Source organism: Mastomys coucha, unplaced genomic scaffold (assembly GCF_008632895.1).
Source record: "Mastomys coucha isolate ucsf_1 unplaced genomic scaffold, UCSF_Mcou_1 pScaffold7, whole genome shotgun sequence".
NCBI lineage: Eukaryota > Metazoa > Chordata > Mammalia > Rodentia > Muridae > Mastomys > Mastomys coucha.
Genome location: NW_022196913.1, coordinates 18,355,352 through 18,370,559, shown reverse-complemented (window position 1 = coordinate 18,370,559; position 15,208 = coordinate 18,355,352). Strand labels below are relative to the sequence as shown.

General features: G+C 42.7%; 1 protein-coding gene across 3 annotated transcripts in view; it reads left to right on the top strand.

Annotated features, from left to right (window-relative positions):
• Tbce (tubulin folding cofactor E) overlaps positions 1-15,208 on the top strand; it is a 36,695-nt gene that overhangs the window by 12,460 nt on the left and 9,027 nt on the right. For all 3 annotated transcript variants that reach the window (XR_004115428.1, XM_031359716.1, XM_031359717.1), the window contains exons 3-8: positions 287-371; positions 2,907-3,092; positions 7,882-7,970; positions 11,811-11,910; positions 12,719-12,821; positions 13,949-14,025. Coding sequence is in view for 2 of the 3 variants with exons in the window: in XM_031359716.1 (XP_031215576.1) it covers positions 287-371; positions 2,907-3,092; positions 7,882-7,970; positions 11,811-11,910; positions 12,719-12,821; positions 13,949-14,025 (640 nt within the window). In the remaining variant the exon portion in view is untranslated. The remainder of the gene's footprint in view (positions 1-286; positions 372-2,906; positions 3,093-7,881; positions 7,971-11,810; positions 11,911-12,718; positions 12,822-13,948; positions 14,026-15,208) is intronic.

Here is a 15,208-nt window from a genome sequence, read left to right as displayed (position 1 = left end):
AGAGAGAGAGAGAGAGAGAAGGAGAGAAGGAGGGAGGGAGGGAGAGAAGGAGAAAGAAAGGGAGAGGGAGAGATTAGCTATTCATGTTCCTGTTTTCTGGGCTTTGGTAGTTTTTTAGCCCACATATTCTATTATTGCATTGTTTAATTGAGGTTCCCAGAAGATTCCTGAGACAGTCCCTCCTCTACTTGTATATGGTGCTGCTTCTGTTACACATGCATTCGCTTGCAGGGGAATAGACCAGCCTTCTGTCATCTTTTGTCACGTGTTCTTTTTCTTTTTCTAGGACTCTGGCTAGGAGTTGAGTGGGATAATCCTGAGAGAGGCAAGCATGATGGAAGCCACGAAGGTACTATGTATTTTAAATGCAGGTAAACATTTCTTATGAATTGACAAGGTCATAGTTAACTATGAATAGTAGGGCTAGAGAGGAGGAGGCATTGTTGGACGATGAATAGCCAATGTATCATATGCAATAGTTAGGAAAGGTACTTTAGCCTGGCTTTGTGGTACATGTCTTTAATCCCAGCACTCAGGTGGTAGAAGCAGGCAAATAGAGTTCTGTACACATGCATGCCCCGGCAAGAGGCCAGATGAGTGTCGTCTTTTGCTTTCTGCTGAATTCTCTTGACACAGTGTCACCCACTGAACCTAGAGCTACTATTTTGGTTAGACTGGCTGGCAGGCAAACGTGAAACTCTTAGCTCTGCCACATACCCCTAATGTTGGCGTCCTAGGTTTATGTAGCTGTGCATGGTGCTGGGAATACTAACACGAGTCCTGATGTTTGGACAGCAGTACTCTTGCCCACTGAACCCTTTCCTACTCCATTCTCCTTTTTGTTTTAGTCATATTGTACAGGATGGCCTCTAACTTGACGTACAGCTAAGGCTGGTCCTGAACTTGAGATCCTCCTACCTCTATCTCTTAACTTCTGGGATGATTGGTATATACCACAATGCCTTGGCTAGCCCTTGTTTTCTTCTTTCTTTTTTGTATTGGATCTCACTCTCCTAGTGTTGTGTCAGCAGTGGCCATCATTTCTGTGGAGACTGGTCCTCATGCTACCCAGCAAGCACATCCACTGAGTGTCTCCACAGCCCCTATTTGAGATTTGCAGTGTTCTCTCCTCTTTCATCTTAAATAGTTTTGTTCATTTGTTTGTTTTTAGACAAGATTCCACTGTGTAGCCTTGGCTGGCATAAAACTTGCTATGTAGATTAGGATGACCTTTAACGTGAGCTCGTTGCTTCCTGAGTACTGGGGTAGAAGACATGTGCCATCACACCTAGCAAAATATATTTTCTTAAATTCTAGCTTAGTTTTTTAAATTGTATTTTAATTTTAAAATGATTTATTAATTTTTATTTTATGTGTATTTGTGTTTTGCCTGCATATATGTTTGTGTGAGGGTGTTGGATTCCCTGGAACTGGAGTGACAGAATGTTGTGAGCGACCATGTGAGTGCTGGGAATTGAACCAGGATCCTCTGGAAGAACAGCCAGTCCTCTTCACTGCTGAGCCATCTCTCCAGCCTGGAGTTTCTTTAAATTTCTCCTTTCTAGTGTGGATGCTTTACATATAAACATTAGCATTTTAGTTTGATTTTTCTTATTTTTTAAATTATTGTGTGTGTACATGATGTACGTGTGAGTGCTTGTGCACCTATGCTTGTGTAGAGGAAGAAGAAAACTTTATGGAGTCAGTTCTCACCTTCTACCATTAAATGGGATCCTGAGATTGAACTGAGGTCAGCAGGCTGTACAAGAAGGACTTTACTGGCACACTGAGCCATCTTGGCAGCCCAACAGTTATAGTCATCTAGCCCTCTCCTTTTCCCTCCCCCTCCCTCTTTTTCTTTCTAATTCTCATCCCATCCTCCTACCTCCAGCATCTCTTTAAAAATCTTTTTAGCATTTGTTTATGAAAAAAATTTCTGGGCTGGTGAGATGGCTCAGCGGGTAAAAGCACTGATTGCTCTTCCAAAGGTCCTGAGTTCGGATCCCAGCAACTACATGGTGGCTCACAACCACCCATAATGAGATCTGAAGCCCTCTTCTGGTGTGTCTGAAGACAGCAACAGTGAATTACACCAGGGCTGGAGCAAGCGGGGGCTGGCAGAGGTCCTGAGTTCAATTCCCAGCAGCCACATACATGATAGCTCATGGCCATCTGTATAGCTACAGTGTACTCATACACATTAATTAAATAAAATAAATCTTTAAAAAAAATTTCTTCTTAGCTTTTTTGGTTTTGTTGTTTTGTTTTGTTTCGTTTTGTTTTGTTTTGTTTCAAAATCTCTGGCTGTCCTGGAACTTGCTCTGTAGATCAGGCTGACCTGGAACTCACAGAGATACCCTGCCTCTATCTCCAAATATAAGAAAAAATTATACTTCTTAATCATTAGAAAGGTAGAATTTTCCCCATGGACCTAATATTTTTGTTCTCTATAATGTGAATTATCTGTTCATATCTTTTGTCTGTAGGCATTTCACAGGCTTGCATAAGCTCAGAACCTTTATGATCACTTGCAGAGATTATAAATTTTTCTTCAGTACATTTTTACTTATATTGTATTTATTTTAGTATATAGAACTGTTTAAAAGTCACTAAGATCATGATTTTTGTAAGTTTCTTTGTAGACATCCTTTCCTTTTCTTTTCTTGTGTAACTAGATATTAAACCTAGAGCTTTGTTAACACTAGGCAAGCCCCCTTAACACTGAGCTCTAGTCACAGTAGCCCTCTGTATACTTTTTAAGATAGTTTTACTAGCCTTGAACTTGCTCTAGAGCCTTGTCAGGTCTGGAATCTGCCTCAGCCTCCCAAATTTCTGGGATTGGCAGGCCTCTGACAGCATGCTCAGTAGCAGACGATAGCCATATATTCATTTCTCTCCCTTCCCAGGCACCCAACAGGAGGCTCTTTTGTTCGTCCAAACAAAGTTAATTTCGGAGAAGACTTTCTTACTGCCCTTAAGAAGCGTTATGTGCTCGAAGATGGACCTAATGATGACGAAAAATCGTGTTCCTTAAAAGTTGGAAGTAAACAAGTGCAAACTGTTGGTTTTGAGCATATTACAAAGAAGCAGAGGTAAATACAGAGCTGATGCTGGTAGCCTGGCGTTCAGAGTCACAAGATTGTGTGCTGCTGCTTGTAACTTTGCTTTCATGTTGGTTCATCTTCTTTACACAATGGCTTGAAATGTGGAGAACATAAGCACTGATTATTTGGGGAAATTTAAAACCCTCAGTTTAGCTGAGTGCAGTGGTTCATTCATACTGGTAATCACAGAAAGAACTTGGGAAGGGGACTAATCAATAATCAATGATTATTCTTGGTTATGTAGCCAATTTAAGGCCAGCCTAGACTACATGAAATCCTATACTTTAAGGAAAAAAAGTGGGGGTGGCTGGTGAGATGGCTCAGCAGGTAAGAGCACCAGCTGCTCTTCAGAAGGTCCTGAGTTCATATCCCAGCAACCACATGGTGGCTCACAACCACCGGTAATGAGATCTGACATGCTCTTTTGGTATGTCTGAAGACAGCTACAGTGTACTTATTTATAATAATAAATAAATCTTTGGGCAGGAACAAGCAGAGTTGGCCAGAGCAAGCAGAGGTCCTAAAGTCAGTTCCCAACAACCAGAAGAAGGCTCATAACCATCTGTACAGCTACAGTGTGTACTCATAAAATAAATAAATAAATCTTAAAACAAGAAAGGCAAAATTTAAGGGGGGGGGCAACACTGGAGTGGCCAAGACACTTCAGTGGTTAAGACACTTGATGCTCTTGCAGAGGACTCAGGTTCAGTTTCAAGCACTCATATAGCAAAGCAGCTCACAACTGCCTATATAACTCCAGTTCCAGGGGATCTGATGCCTCTTCTAAACTCCACAGTCACTAGGCTTGCAGGCAGGCATGTATACATACATGTAGCTAAAACATTTGCATACATAAAATAAAAGCAAATATAATAAAAGAAGAAGAGGAGGAGCTGCCAAGATAGCTCAGTGGCTAAAGGTGCTTGCCGTGTAAGCCTAATGACCTGAGTTTGAGCCCAGAACCCATTTAAGAGTGGAGAGAGAACTGACTTCACAAAGTTGTTCTGATCTCTACTTTTGGTGTGGTGAAGTGGGGTGGGGTTTGCAACCTCCACAGAGAGCAGAGTTGATGATCCTTAAGAGGAAGTTTGGTTCAACACCAGTTAGTAGCTTGTGTTGGTTCAAACTTCACAAGTTTGATATGAGTCATTTATTTTAGGCCTATTTAAGTAGAGCACAATTTGGTGGACACTTTCCTGTTAGTAATGAACTTAATCCTTTGTGCCCAAGTAAACTAAGTGAAGATCAGATGGGAAACAAATGTATGATAAGGCTCTCTAGGAAGATCCCGTACCAGAAAAATCTCTATCCTTATTGAGCAAAGGTCACCAGGCTATTAAACAGTCTGCTTCCAGCCTGTCTTCCCCTTGGAGTCACAACTCTATGTGTTTAACATTCCAGGTTCCTCATTTATGTGTCTGTGAATACAAAGACCTCTGAGTCTCTATGTGATATTAAGATGTCAGTCTGCATGAGTAATGAATAGGATTATGGTTAATGTAATCCTCAGTACTTGAACCTGTCTGCATTAGGATTCTCTAGAGGAACAGAACATATAGAATGAATGAAATATATATCATACTTGCTGGTTTTTCGTGTCAAATTGACATAAACTAGAGTCATCAGAGAAGGAGGGCCATGAGATCCAGCTGTAAGGATACTATAATTGAGCCGTGGGCGAGGGCCCAGCCTATTGTAGGTGCTGCCATCCCTGGGCTGAGCAAGCTCTATAGTACCCGTCCATTGCCTCCTGTTTGAGTTGCTATCCTTTCTTTGGTGATGAACAGCAATGTGGAAATGTAAGCTGAATAAACCCTTTCCTCCCCAACTTGCTTTTGGTCATGGTGTTTCATTGCAGCAATAGAAACCCTAAGGGACGTGCGTGCGTGCGTGCGTGCGTGCGTGCGTGCGTGCGTGCGTGCGTGCGTGCGTGCGTGTGTGTGTGTGTGTGTGTGTGTGTGTGTATGTGTGTGCGCGCGCGCATATGTCTACATATATGTACGTATAAGAGGATGGGTATTAGAATGGCTTACAAGAGTTTAGCTCTGCTAGTCTATCAGTGGCTGACTACCAAGGGAAAGTCTAAGAATCCAGTAGTTGTTCAGTCTAGGAGTCTGAATGTCTCAGCTGTGCCCAAATCCTGATGAAGGAGGTTTTAATGCCAGTGAAGTAATGGACTTGCCAGCAAGAGTGAAGGCAAGCAGACAAAGAGGGCAAGCTTCCCTCTTCCATGTCCTTTATAGAGGCTGCCAGAAGGTGTGGCCCAGATTAAAGGTGGATCTTCCCACTTCAAAATCTGGTTTAGAACTAAGTCTACCCACTACAAATGATCTAGTTGAGAACAATTGCTCAAGGGTGTTGTCTTTCTTCTTTATTAAAATCTAGCTGCCCAGCTCTGCATTTGTACCCTAAGACAAACACAGTAAAGACAAGAGAAGCAACTAAGAGCCCATGTATCCTGGCTTTTCTGGAGATGGCTTTGGATTGACACCTCTGTAGAGAACTGGCTCCCCAAGCTTGGTGGCAAGGCGTCCAGCGTGAGACACTTTAAACTGTAAAGGGACATAGATTTAATGTAGTCCAGACTAGCCTTGAATTTTTTGTTTGTTTGATTTGTTTTGTTTTTTCTAGACAAGGTTTCTCTGTGTATCCCTGGCTGTCCTAGATCTTGTTCTGTAGAGCAGGCTGGCCTCCAACTCAGAGATCCATCTGCCTCTGCCTCGAAGGTGCTGGGATTAAAGGCGTGCACCATGAACTCTCTTAATTTAACCTTTTTCTTATCCTGTATACATGTGTATGTTCATGGTACAACTTTTTGGAGCTGGTTCTCTCCTTCCCTATTGTTGAGGCTAGTATTCCATGCTAGCTGGCCTTGGAGCTTAGTGATTTTTTTCCTGCTTTCCACCTCATCATAGGAGTGCTGGGATTATGGATATGATTCTTGTACTGCTTTTTGTAGACATTGGTATCAGGGATTGAACTCAGGTCCAGGAGCTTTTATCCACTGAGTGTTCTATCTACATGGTATTATCTTGACCCTCCTGCCCCAACCTCCCAAGTACTGGGATTAAAGTACTACCGTACCTGACCTTGAAACAGTGACTTCTATCAGAGTACAAACTACTGCTCTGCAGTTCTTGACAGGTTTTGTTTGTTTGTTTAATTTGTTTTGGTTTTTCGAGACAGGGTTTCTCTGTGTAGCCCTGGCTGTCCTGGAACTCAACTCTGTAGACCAGGCTGGCCTCGAAACTCAGAAATCCACCTGCCTCTGCCTCTCAAGTGCTGGGGTTAAAGGCGTGCTCCACCACTGCCTGGCAGTTATTGACAGTTTTATTCACAGTTCCTTTCAGTGACTTCATGTTTCTGAAAAGCTGATATGGACAGTTGTTGTGTTAAAAAAAAAAAAAAACAAGTTTTCTGGGCATGATGCCACATGCTTGTAATCCCAGCACTTGGGAGGCAGAGGCAGGTGGATTTCTGAGTTCCAGGACAGCCTGGTCTACAGAGTGAGTTCCAGGACAGCCAGGGCTACACAGAGAAACCCTGTCTCAAAAAAAAAAACAAAAAAAACAAAAAAAACAAAAAAAACACACAAAACAAACCAAAATTGCAGAATATACCTATAAAACAGGTTAGCAGTGTTAACTCTAAACATTGTGCAAACCAGTCCCCAGAACATTCCCAGCATTCCAAACTGGAATTCCATCCCCTGTAAACACTAATTCCTTATCTCCTCCTCCTCCCAGCTCCTGGCAGCCATTATTCTATTTACCTGTTGCTTTTTCTATTCTAGGATCACCAAGTGGGATTATGCAGTATTTGTCCTAGTTCCCCTCCCCACCCCCCACCTCCTGCCTTGTCTGATCATTGTGCTTAGGGTAACATCTTCAAGGCTTCAAGGTCTCTCCATTTATGGGTTGTCAGAATTTCTTCCTTCTTAAGAGCAGCCACTGTTGCTCAGTGTGATGCCACATTCGGTTCATTTGTTCTGCATTGTTTCTCCCTTTGGGTTCTTGTGACTAAAGGTGCCTCAATTAAAGTGAAGTAAAGCATTTTGCCAGAGTGAAAGTCTGAGGCAACAAGATTAAATGAACTTGCTTAGCACCAAAGAAGGTGGTGGAATTGGACCTTGCAGCCGGGCAGCCCAGGCCTGGATTTTGAATTCCAGGACATTGCCTCTTCGGTCAAGCAGAAGACACATCCTGCACATGTCAAAACAGAGGAAAACTCTGCATGCACAATGCTGAGGATAGACTTGTTCCTAGAGAGGCTCTGTCTCAGTGCCAGATGTCATTTCAGCATTTTGGGAAACTGCCAACTGTCAGCCAAAAAAATTAGTAACTTTATTGGGATCTAGTCATATAGTAAAAGACTATCAGGTATGAAGACAAGTGTTCCAGAGCTCTAAGTGTAATTGTACTAAATCTGAATGCGTCACAGTATCCTTTAGAGGCAGACTGTCACGTCATTTCATGGTACACAGTAAAGCAGTAATTGGAGACACAGAGTTTTACAGTCAGGATTAAGTCCATATTGCTGTGATGTTGGCTGGGGAGTAGAGGAGAGCGGGGTGCTTTAGGGAGGGGGGGTAACTATAGCTGCCTCCAATGTTTGTGATGCTTCATTTCACTCTCCTTTTTTGTAATGCTCTGCACCTTAATTTGTGTGGTGGGTACTAGCGTTTGTATATCTTTGGTATTTTTTTAAATAAGGTTTTAAAGAGCCAGTGGGTAGCATATAACTTACATGTACATGTGAACTCTTGTTTTTCACACAGTCAGCTGAGAGCATTGCAGGACATTTCCCTGTGGAAGTGTGCCGTGAGTTGTGCTGGTGAACAAGGAAGAATTGCTGAAGCCTGCCCCAGTATCCTTAAACTAATTTTGAATTTGGCACCTGTACCAGACATCATTAGCTGCATGAGTTAAGGACATTCCCAGACCTTTTGCTTGAAGGTTATAGCTCATGAGAGTGAAAAATGTTATAAGATAGTCTTCTGGTACTGGGGAGGGGGGATTTACTTCTTTGAGATAGGGTCTTACTCTATAGTTCATGCTAGCCTTGAACTCACTATGTATCTGAAGGTGGCCTTGAACTCAGAATAGTTCTAACTTACATTCCCCAATTGCTGGTATTACAGTATGAGTCTCCATGCTTAGCTCTTAGAGTAGAAGTTTGTACATGAGCCCCTCGTAAGGGGACAGAGTTGGTTGGCATCCCCCTGTGGTATTGGTCTCTGGTCACCCTCAGTGCAGATGGGATGCCCAGGTTTCATCAGTTGTTCTTATGTGTGAAGAAAGCTACCTAGTAGGGCTGAGAGAGCTGCATGGATATGGGCATGGGTCAAGTTGGCAAGTTTGGATTTGCAGATTGTGATTGCTCCCCACCCCACGCCCCTTTCTTCCCTACCCGGTGCTCCTTGTGGCCCTCTCCACCTGTTTCCTCCTGAGATTGATTCCTTTCTAGCCAGAGCGCTGGAGAGGTAAAACAGGCTCTCCATGTTTGTGGAAGGTTTTAGTGAGTGTTTTTGAGATAGTGTCTCATACTGTTATCCCAGGCTGCCTTGGAATTGAATATGGAGTTTGGGCTGCTTTGAAATTGCTTCAGCCTTCTTACTAAGGTTATCCGTCTGAGCTACCACAATTGTCTGCCTCCATATTTCACCTGTTTGTAGTTGTATCATGGGATATATCAAATTGGACGGTGGCTGACAGGTTGTCTTGTGCTAGTCTGTACATGTAATAGCTGCCTGCTCCATGCCTCGGAATTTCTTCTGCGATAAAGGTGAATCAGCAGTTGGGTGTAGCAGTGTATGCTTGTTATTGTAGTACCAGACAGAGGTAGGAAGGTCATGAATCTGAAATAATTCTCAGCTTCCTAGTGAGTTAAGGCCAGCCAAGCTACATGACAGCCTGTCTGAAAACTCACCAGCTACAGCTGCTATTCTCAGCCTTACGGCACTGCTTCCTTGGGTGGATGCTGTGTCTGTCGTTTATAAAAGGTCCCTTCTTTTGGTGAAGAGTGTTTGTGTACCTTCAGCTTCTCTCAGAGACTGTATTGGGATACAACTGGACCCCAATATGCTCCTCCCTCCCCACACTGCTCTGTCTTTTCCTGCTCATTGAACACCAAATTCAGTCAGGTCTAATGGTTATGTCAAACATGTGCCACAGTGAGACACCTCCCGCCTACTAGACCATAATTTCTTTTTTTTTTTTAAAGATTCATTTATTATTATAATCAAGTACACTGTAGCTGTCTTCAGACACACCAGAAGAGGGCGTCAGATCTCATTATAGGTGGTTGCTGGGATTTGAACTCAGGACCTTCGGTAGAGCAGTCAGTGCTCTTATCCGTTGAGCCACCTAGACCATAATGTCTGTACCCAGTAAACATCTGTATTGTGTGCCTGGCCAGCCTTGTCTCTGTTTTCCTTACTTTCTGTGTCTGGCAAGCCCTTCTGGCTGTGCTTTCTTCTTGAGGTACTCAGCCTGATATCTCCACCTGCTCTCATGCTGAGGTGGGATCCAAACCTGCTGTAAGGATATGCTGGCCAGTGTTATGTCAACTTGATACAAGCGAGAGTTATCTGAGAAGATGGAGCTTCAGTTGAGTAGGGTATTTTATTAATTATTGATTGGTGGGGGAGAGCCCAATCCATTGTGAGCGGTGCCACCCCTGGGCTGGTGGTCCTGGGTGCTCTAAGAAAGCAGGCTAAGCAAGCCATGAGCCGTCCAGTAAGCAGCACTTCACAGGCTCTGCATCAGTTCCTGCCTCCAGGTTCCACCCAGTAGACTATGGTTCAGGATATGATATAAAATGTGTAGCAGATGCCTGGCTGCATCTTTGAGCATCTTGTGTGGAGAAAGCTTCCTAGCAGATTGTCAGTGATCTCTGTCTATAAAGTCGTCTTTGTTTTGGAACCTTTAACACTTTTCTTTCGTAACAGAAGCTAAAGATCTTTGTTTTTGTCAACTTTTTCCTCCCCAGGTTGCCTTTGGTCATGGTGTTCCGTCATAGCAATAAGAACCCTAATTAACACAGCAGACACTCTGTCTCTTTTGTCTCCCTGTAGTCCTTGAGCCAACTTTGCAGCTGAGTGACTTCCCATAGACTTGGGTCAGTTTCTGTCACTCTGCTCCAGCTTCTCTAGAAGTCTCACTTCTGGCAGACAAGTAGGCTTGGAAGGTCCTTCATAATGAGGGCTGGCCTCCAAGGCCTAGGTTCTCCACCTGTAGGTTGAAATCCCTTCGGCAAACTTGTATCTCCAAAAAAAATTTTTCATTACAATTCATAACAGTAGCAAAATAACAGTTATGAAGTAGCAGTGAAAATAATTTTATAATTGGGGTCATCACAGCATAAAGAACTGTATTAAAGAGTCACAGTGTTAGTTAGGTGCCTCATTTTGAGAATGCCTGTCCGTCTTTCCAGGTGTATTGGATTTGACTGATCCCACTCTGACCTCAGCTGTGGTGATTGTTATGTTCAGGATGCTATAGGACTCTTCCGGGTTATATTTCCTAGGTTGCCCTAGTTTTCTGCTCAAGTTGCTCATAGGTTTTGCTTTCACTTGTGTCTCTATGGCCACACCTCTTCCTTCCTGCCCTGCCTGTCATTCTAAGCACAGGGAATTTCAGACTTACAGGAGGTGTTAGCTGTGGACTGTCTCCCTGCAGAACCTGTGTTCTTGGCCCTTGTAACTAACCCTTTTAGAGTAACCATAGTAATACCCACACATATCAGGTGGGAATGCTAGGTTGTCCATTAGCCTATGGCCTGGGACTATGTTACACTGTGACCTCCTTAAAAGCATAGCTGTTGATCCTTAAGCCTCCATGCATGTGTGATGGTCCCAGAGTCTTATTTTAAATTTGTGGTCCTGAACCAGAGATAAGTCACATTGCAGACCTTGCATTCTCAGCCCTTTTCTTGTCTGCGTTGTTGCTACCCTTGTATTCTCCTCTAGGATGGTGCTGTTTAGAAGACTGGTGGGTTTAGGACTGGTGCTATGGAGGGAAGGATGAGTATGCACTCGAGCATGTACATGTTTGTGTTTAAGGCAGTGCTGAGGGCAAGGCCCGATAGTACTCAGTATTATCAGTTGACAAATCTCTGCTGTCTGTCATTGTCTTCTGTCTTTTTTTTTTTTTTTTTTTTTTTTTTTTTTTTGTCAGACAGTCCTGCAGGAGTTTGTGACACTTGGTTGTCCTTTGGTTATTATGCCTGTCTCACATTTTGACAAACGAAAATGAGTATTTTACCAGGGTAATAGTGTTTCTCTGTTTCATTTTGCTGCTAGAGATGGGACTCAGGACTTTGGGTATTTAGATAAGGACTTTAACCTCTGAACTATATCTAGTCTAATAGATAATTTAAAAGATGAAAACATTTGTGTTCATGGGAAAAAATTCAAACTAGTAGGTACCCAGTGAGAAGTTAAAAATCCCCATCCAGCCAGGCGTAGTGGCACATACCTTTAATTCCAGCACCCAGGAGGTAGAGGCAGGCAGATCTCCTGAGTTCAAAGGCAAGTTGGTCTTCAGAGTGAGTTCCAGGACAGCTGGGCTACACAGAGAAACCCTGTCTCAACTCCCACCCCACTCCTCTTAAAAAAAAAAAGATCCCTGTTCTAGAATTAGAGTGATTTTATTTCTGTGTCTTTGGTGAGTCTTTTGAAATTACTTTTTCTTAAAATGCGTTTAGATATTCGAGTTGTAGATTTATCCAAAAATTTGTTGTCAACTTGGGATGAAGTGACTCTTATTGCAGAGCAGCTCAAACACCTGGAAGCTCTTGATCTCAGGTACAGACTGTGTGCTGCCTTCTCTGACAGCTGACAGATACTCTCTGGGAAGCTTTGGCTGACTAGACTTTGCTAAAGGTTCACTTCAGGGCAATCTTCAAACAGTCCCTTGAGGTTCATGAATAAGGATTGTGTCTGTATCCTGATCAGTTGGGAGGGGGAGGATCTTCATAGTTTATAAACCTGACCACGAAAGAGGGACATGTGATCTCAGCAGAGGAGAGGGGTTAGAACTGAATGTACTTATTTGGAATTAGTGTTTAATCTTTAGAAATAGTCCATTGGGACACTACTTAATGTAGTTTTGATAGAGATTATAATTTCTCTGCCTAATGTCACATTTTCCAAGATCTCCCCAAATATAACCTCACTTTTCAAGGGTTCAACTAGGCTGGTCCATGCCTTCCTTCCTTCCTTTCCTACCTCCCCTCCTTTCTTCTTTCTGATGGTGCTGGGAGTTAAGCCTAGGTTTTTGTGCTTCATAAGCCCTCTACCACTGAACACACCCCAATCCTCCCCTTGCTTCCTAAGTGCTTTATATTATATGCAGGTAAGCTATACCAGGCTAAGGCAGATACATAGACTAGACTGTCAGGCTTGAAGACACCTCAAATAGAACAACAAATGGGTATAATTTAACCTTTAGTGTCTCCTCAGGTCAACTTCATGTGTCTGAGGAAACCTTAAGCTTCACCTACCTCCATGAGACCCCCTCTCAAAGCTCAGGGTTAAACCCCAGACTGATGATGTCAATGTGTTGGGTCTGCTGTGTAGAAATAAGTACTTCACATCTCCTTTTTCTTCCCAGTGAAAATAAACTACAGTTTCCCTCTGACTCACCAACTCTAACTAGAACATTTTCTTCTCTGAAGACTTTAGTCCTAAACAAAACAGAAATAACGTGGACTGAGGTAATCATTTTTGCTTTATTACATAGTAATAAATAATTGCAATTTTTGCTTTAAAAGGGAATTGAAACCTAACTGGCTTCATTTTAATCAGCTTATTATCTAAACAGTAGAATGCTCTAAACTTGATTACAGAGAAGAGTAATCCTTTGGTGAAGTGGAATTTTAGATCTGGTAATCCATGTTCTTTCTCAGCCTGTTCCTGTCTCTTAGCTCATTTGTATTGCTTGGGATTTGTATTGCTCATCTGTGTATTGAACACGGATGCTTACAGTGGCATATATTAAATATGTGGAGCTTTAAAAGTCATAATGCAGCTGGGCAGTGGTGGTGCACGCCTTTAATCCCAGCACTTGGGAGGCAGAGACAGGTGGATTTCTGAGTTCGAGGCCAGCCTGGTCTACAGAGTGAGTTCCAGGACAGCCAGCCAGAGCTACACACAGAAACCCTGTCTTCAAAAAAAAAAAAAAAAAAAGTTATGATGCTTGCTCCCCTAGGTCACTGCAGATGTTCTTAAGGTAGGGCATGCAGTAGAGTCTCACCCTCTCCCTGTATGCAAGCTTGTCCCCATCATCCACAATTCTTGTATGATTGGCTTGTGAGTAGCCACCATTTTCCTTGGCACAGAGCCATTTGGTACATATGCTTCTGTCTTTCCTGGGCCCCTGATTTTGAAGGATCTCCTGCTTCCTTCTGGTGCACAGAGCCTGAGGATAGGAAAGCACTTAGCAATTGGGGTGGGGTTGGGGAGTGAGGATAGTAGTACAGCTCAAGAGAAACGCTTAAGAACCAATGAGTCTGTGTGCTCGGCACAGTCTTTACACCACGTTCAGCGCTATCAGTCTAAGAAGGTGAGGACCACCTCCAGGATCAGCCCACTAGTCGGTCGGTTGTGTCCGTCTGCATTCCTTACTCCTGTGTGAAGCATTGCCTAAGCTGGGTACTGACTTAGCCATTGGGTTAATAGTGCTGGAATGTCTGTATAGCCTTTCAGTGTTGTCCTTCGTCCTCCTGTACCACCACTTTGTACAGCTTAAATGACCTGTCTCCAATGCAGGGAGTTCCTGTTATGATGTGGCTGAGCAAGGCCAGCAGAGGCTGCCAGACACTGAATTCAGTTTCCTTTCCAGGTACTGCACTGTGCCCCATCATGGCCAGTCCTGGAGGAGCTTTACCTCAAGTCTAACAGGATTTCCATTTCAGAAAGGTAATAGGCTTTGCTTTGGTGAGTCTGTCGGCTATTCAGTTAATTCTGGATAAAGTCTCAGGTCCAGCACTAACTTTTAGGAGGATCTGTAGTGGCATGTACTCCATATTCTCTCACTGTAGTACAGATTAGATTGTCAAATACAGTGGTATTCCAACCAGGGAAAACTCATCAGACACCTGAATTAAATACTGGAATTTTATTAGTTTTATATAAACAAATGTCTTAGATTCTGATATACCTAAACTAAATATTGGAATTTATTAGTTTTACATACATATTAGGTTTTCTGATTCTTAGTGGAGTTCAGGGTATATCAGATACATTTTTTTGTTTGTTTGTTTGTTTCTTTTTTTTTTTTTTTTTAACTAAGTAGTAAGAGCCAGAGTACATGCTTGCAGTTCAGCTCTCTGGGAGGGTAAAGCAGAGAGGCCCTAAGTTTAAGATTATCCTAAGCAACTAAGCAAGACCCTGTCTTAAAAAACCAAGGGCTAAGGGTGTGTAACTTAATTGTAGAGCACTGGTCTAGCATGTACAAGGTTGTAGGTTCATTTTTATTTAAAATTTTGAGATACTCATATTTTTATTTTTTGTATATGAGTGTTTGCTTGAATATATATCTATATACCACACATATACAGTACTTAAGGAGGCCAGAAGAGGGTTTCTGAACCTCTAGGACTGGAGTGAGAGGGTTTAAGTCACCATGTGTCTGCTGGTGATTGAACCTCGATTCTCTGGAAAAACAGCCAGTGTTCTTTAACCACTGAACCATTTCACCAGCCCCTGAGTTCATTCTTTAATATTGCAAGTCTTTTAAAGTAAGTAAATAACAGATTTTTTCTTATTATTGTGTGTGTATATATATGTGGTGTTTGTGTGAGTTCAGGGGTATGTGGTTGAAGGATACCTTTGAGGTTCGTTCTTTCCACTGTGGGCTTCAGAGCTTGAATTCAAGTTGCCAAGCTTGAGCACTGAACCATCTTGCTAGCCCTGTTTGCTTGTGTAGAGACAAGGTCTCACAGCCCAGGTTGGTCTCAAACTAGTTGTGTGTCAAGTATGACCTTCAGTTGATAATCTGCCTCCCTCTCCCTAGTACTGGGATAAGTGTGGGTGGCTGTGTCTAGCAAATGAAGGATCATTAATTGGTAATATCTGCTTAAGACAACTGTACTATAGTGTA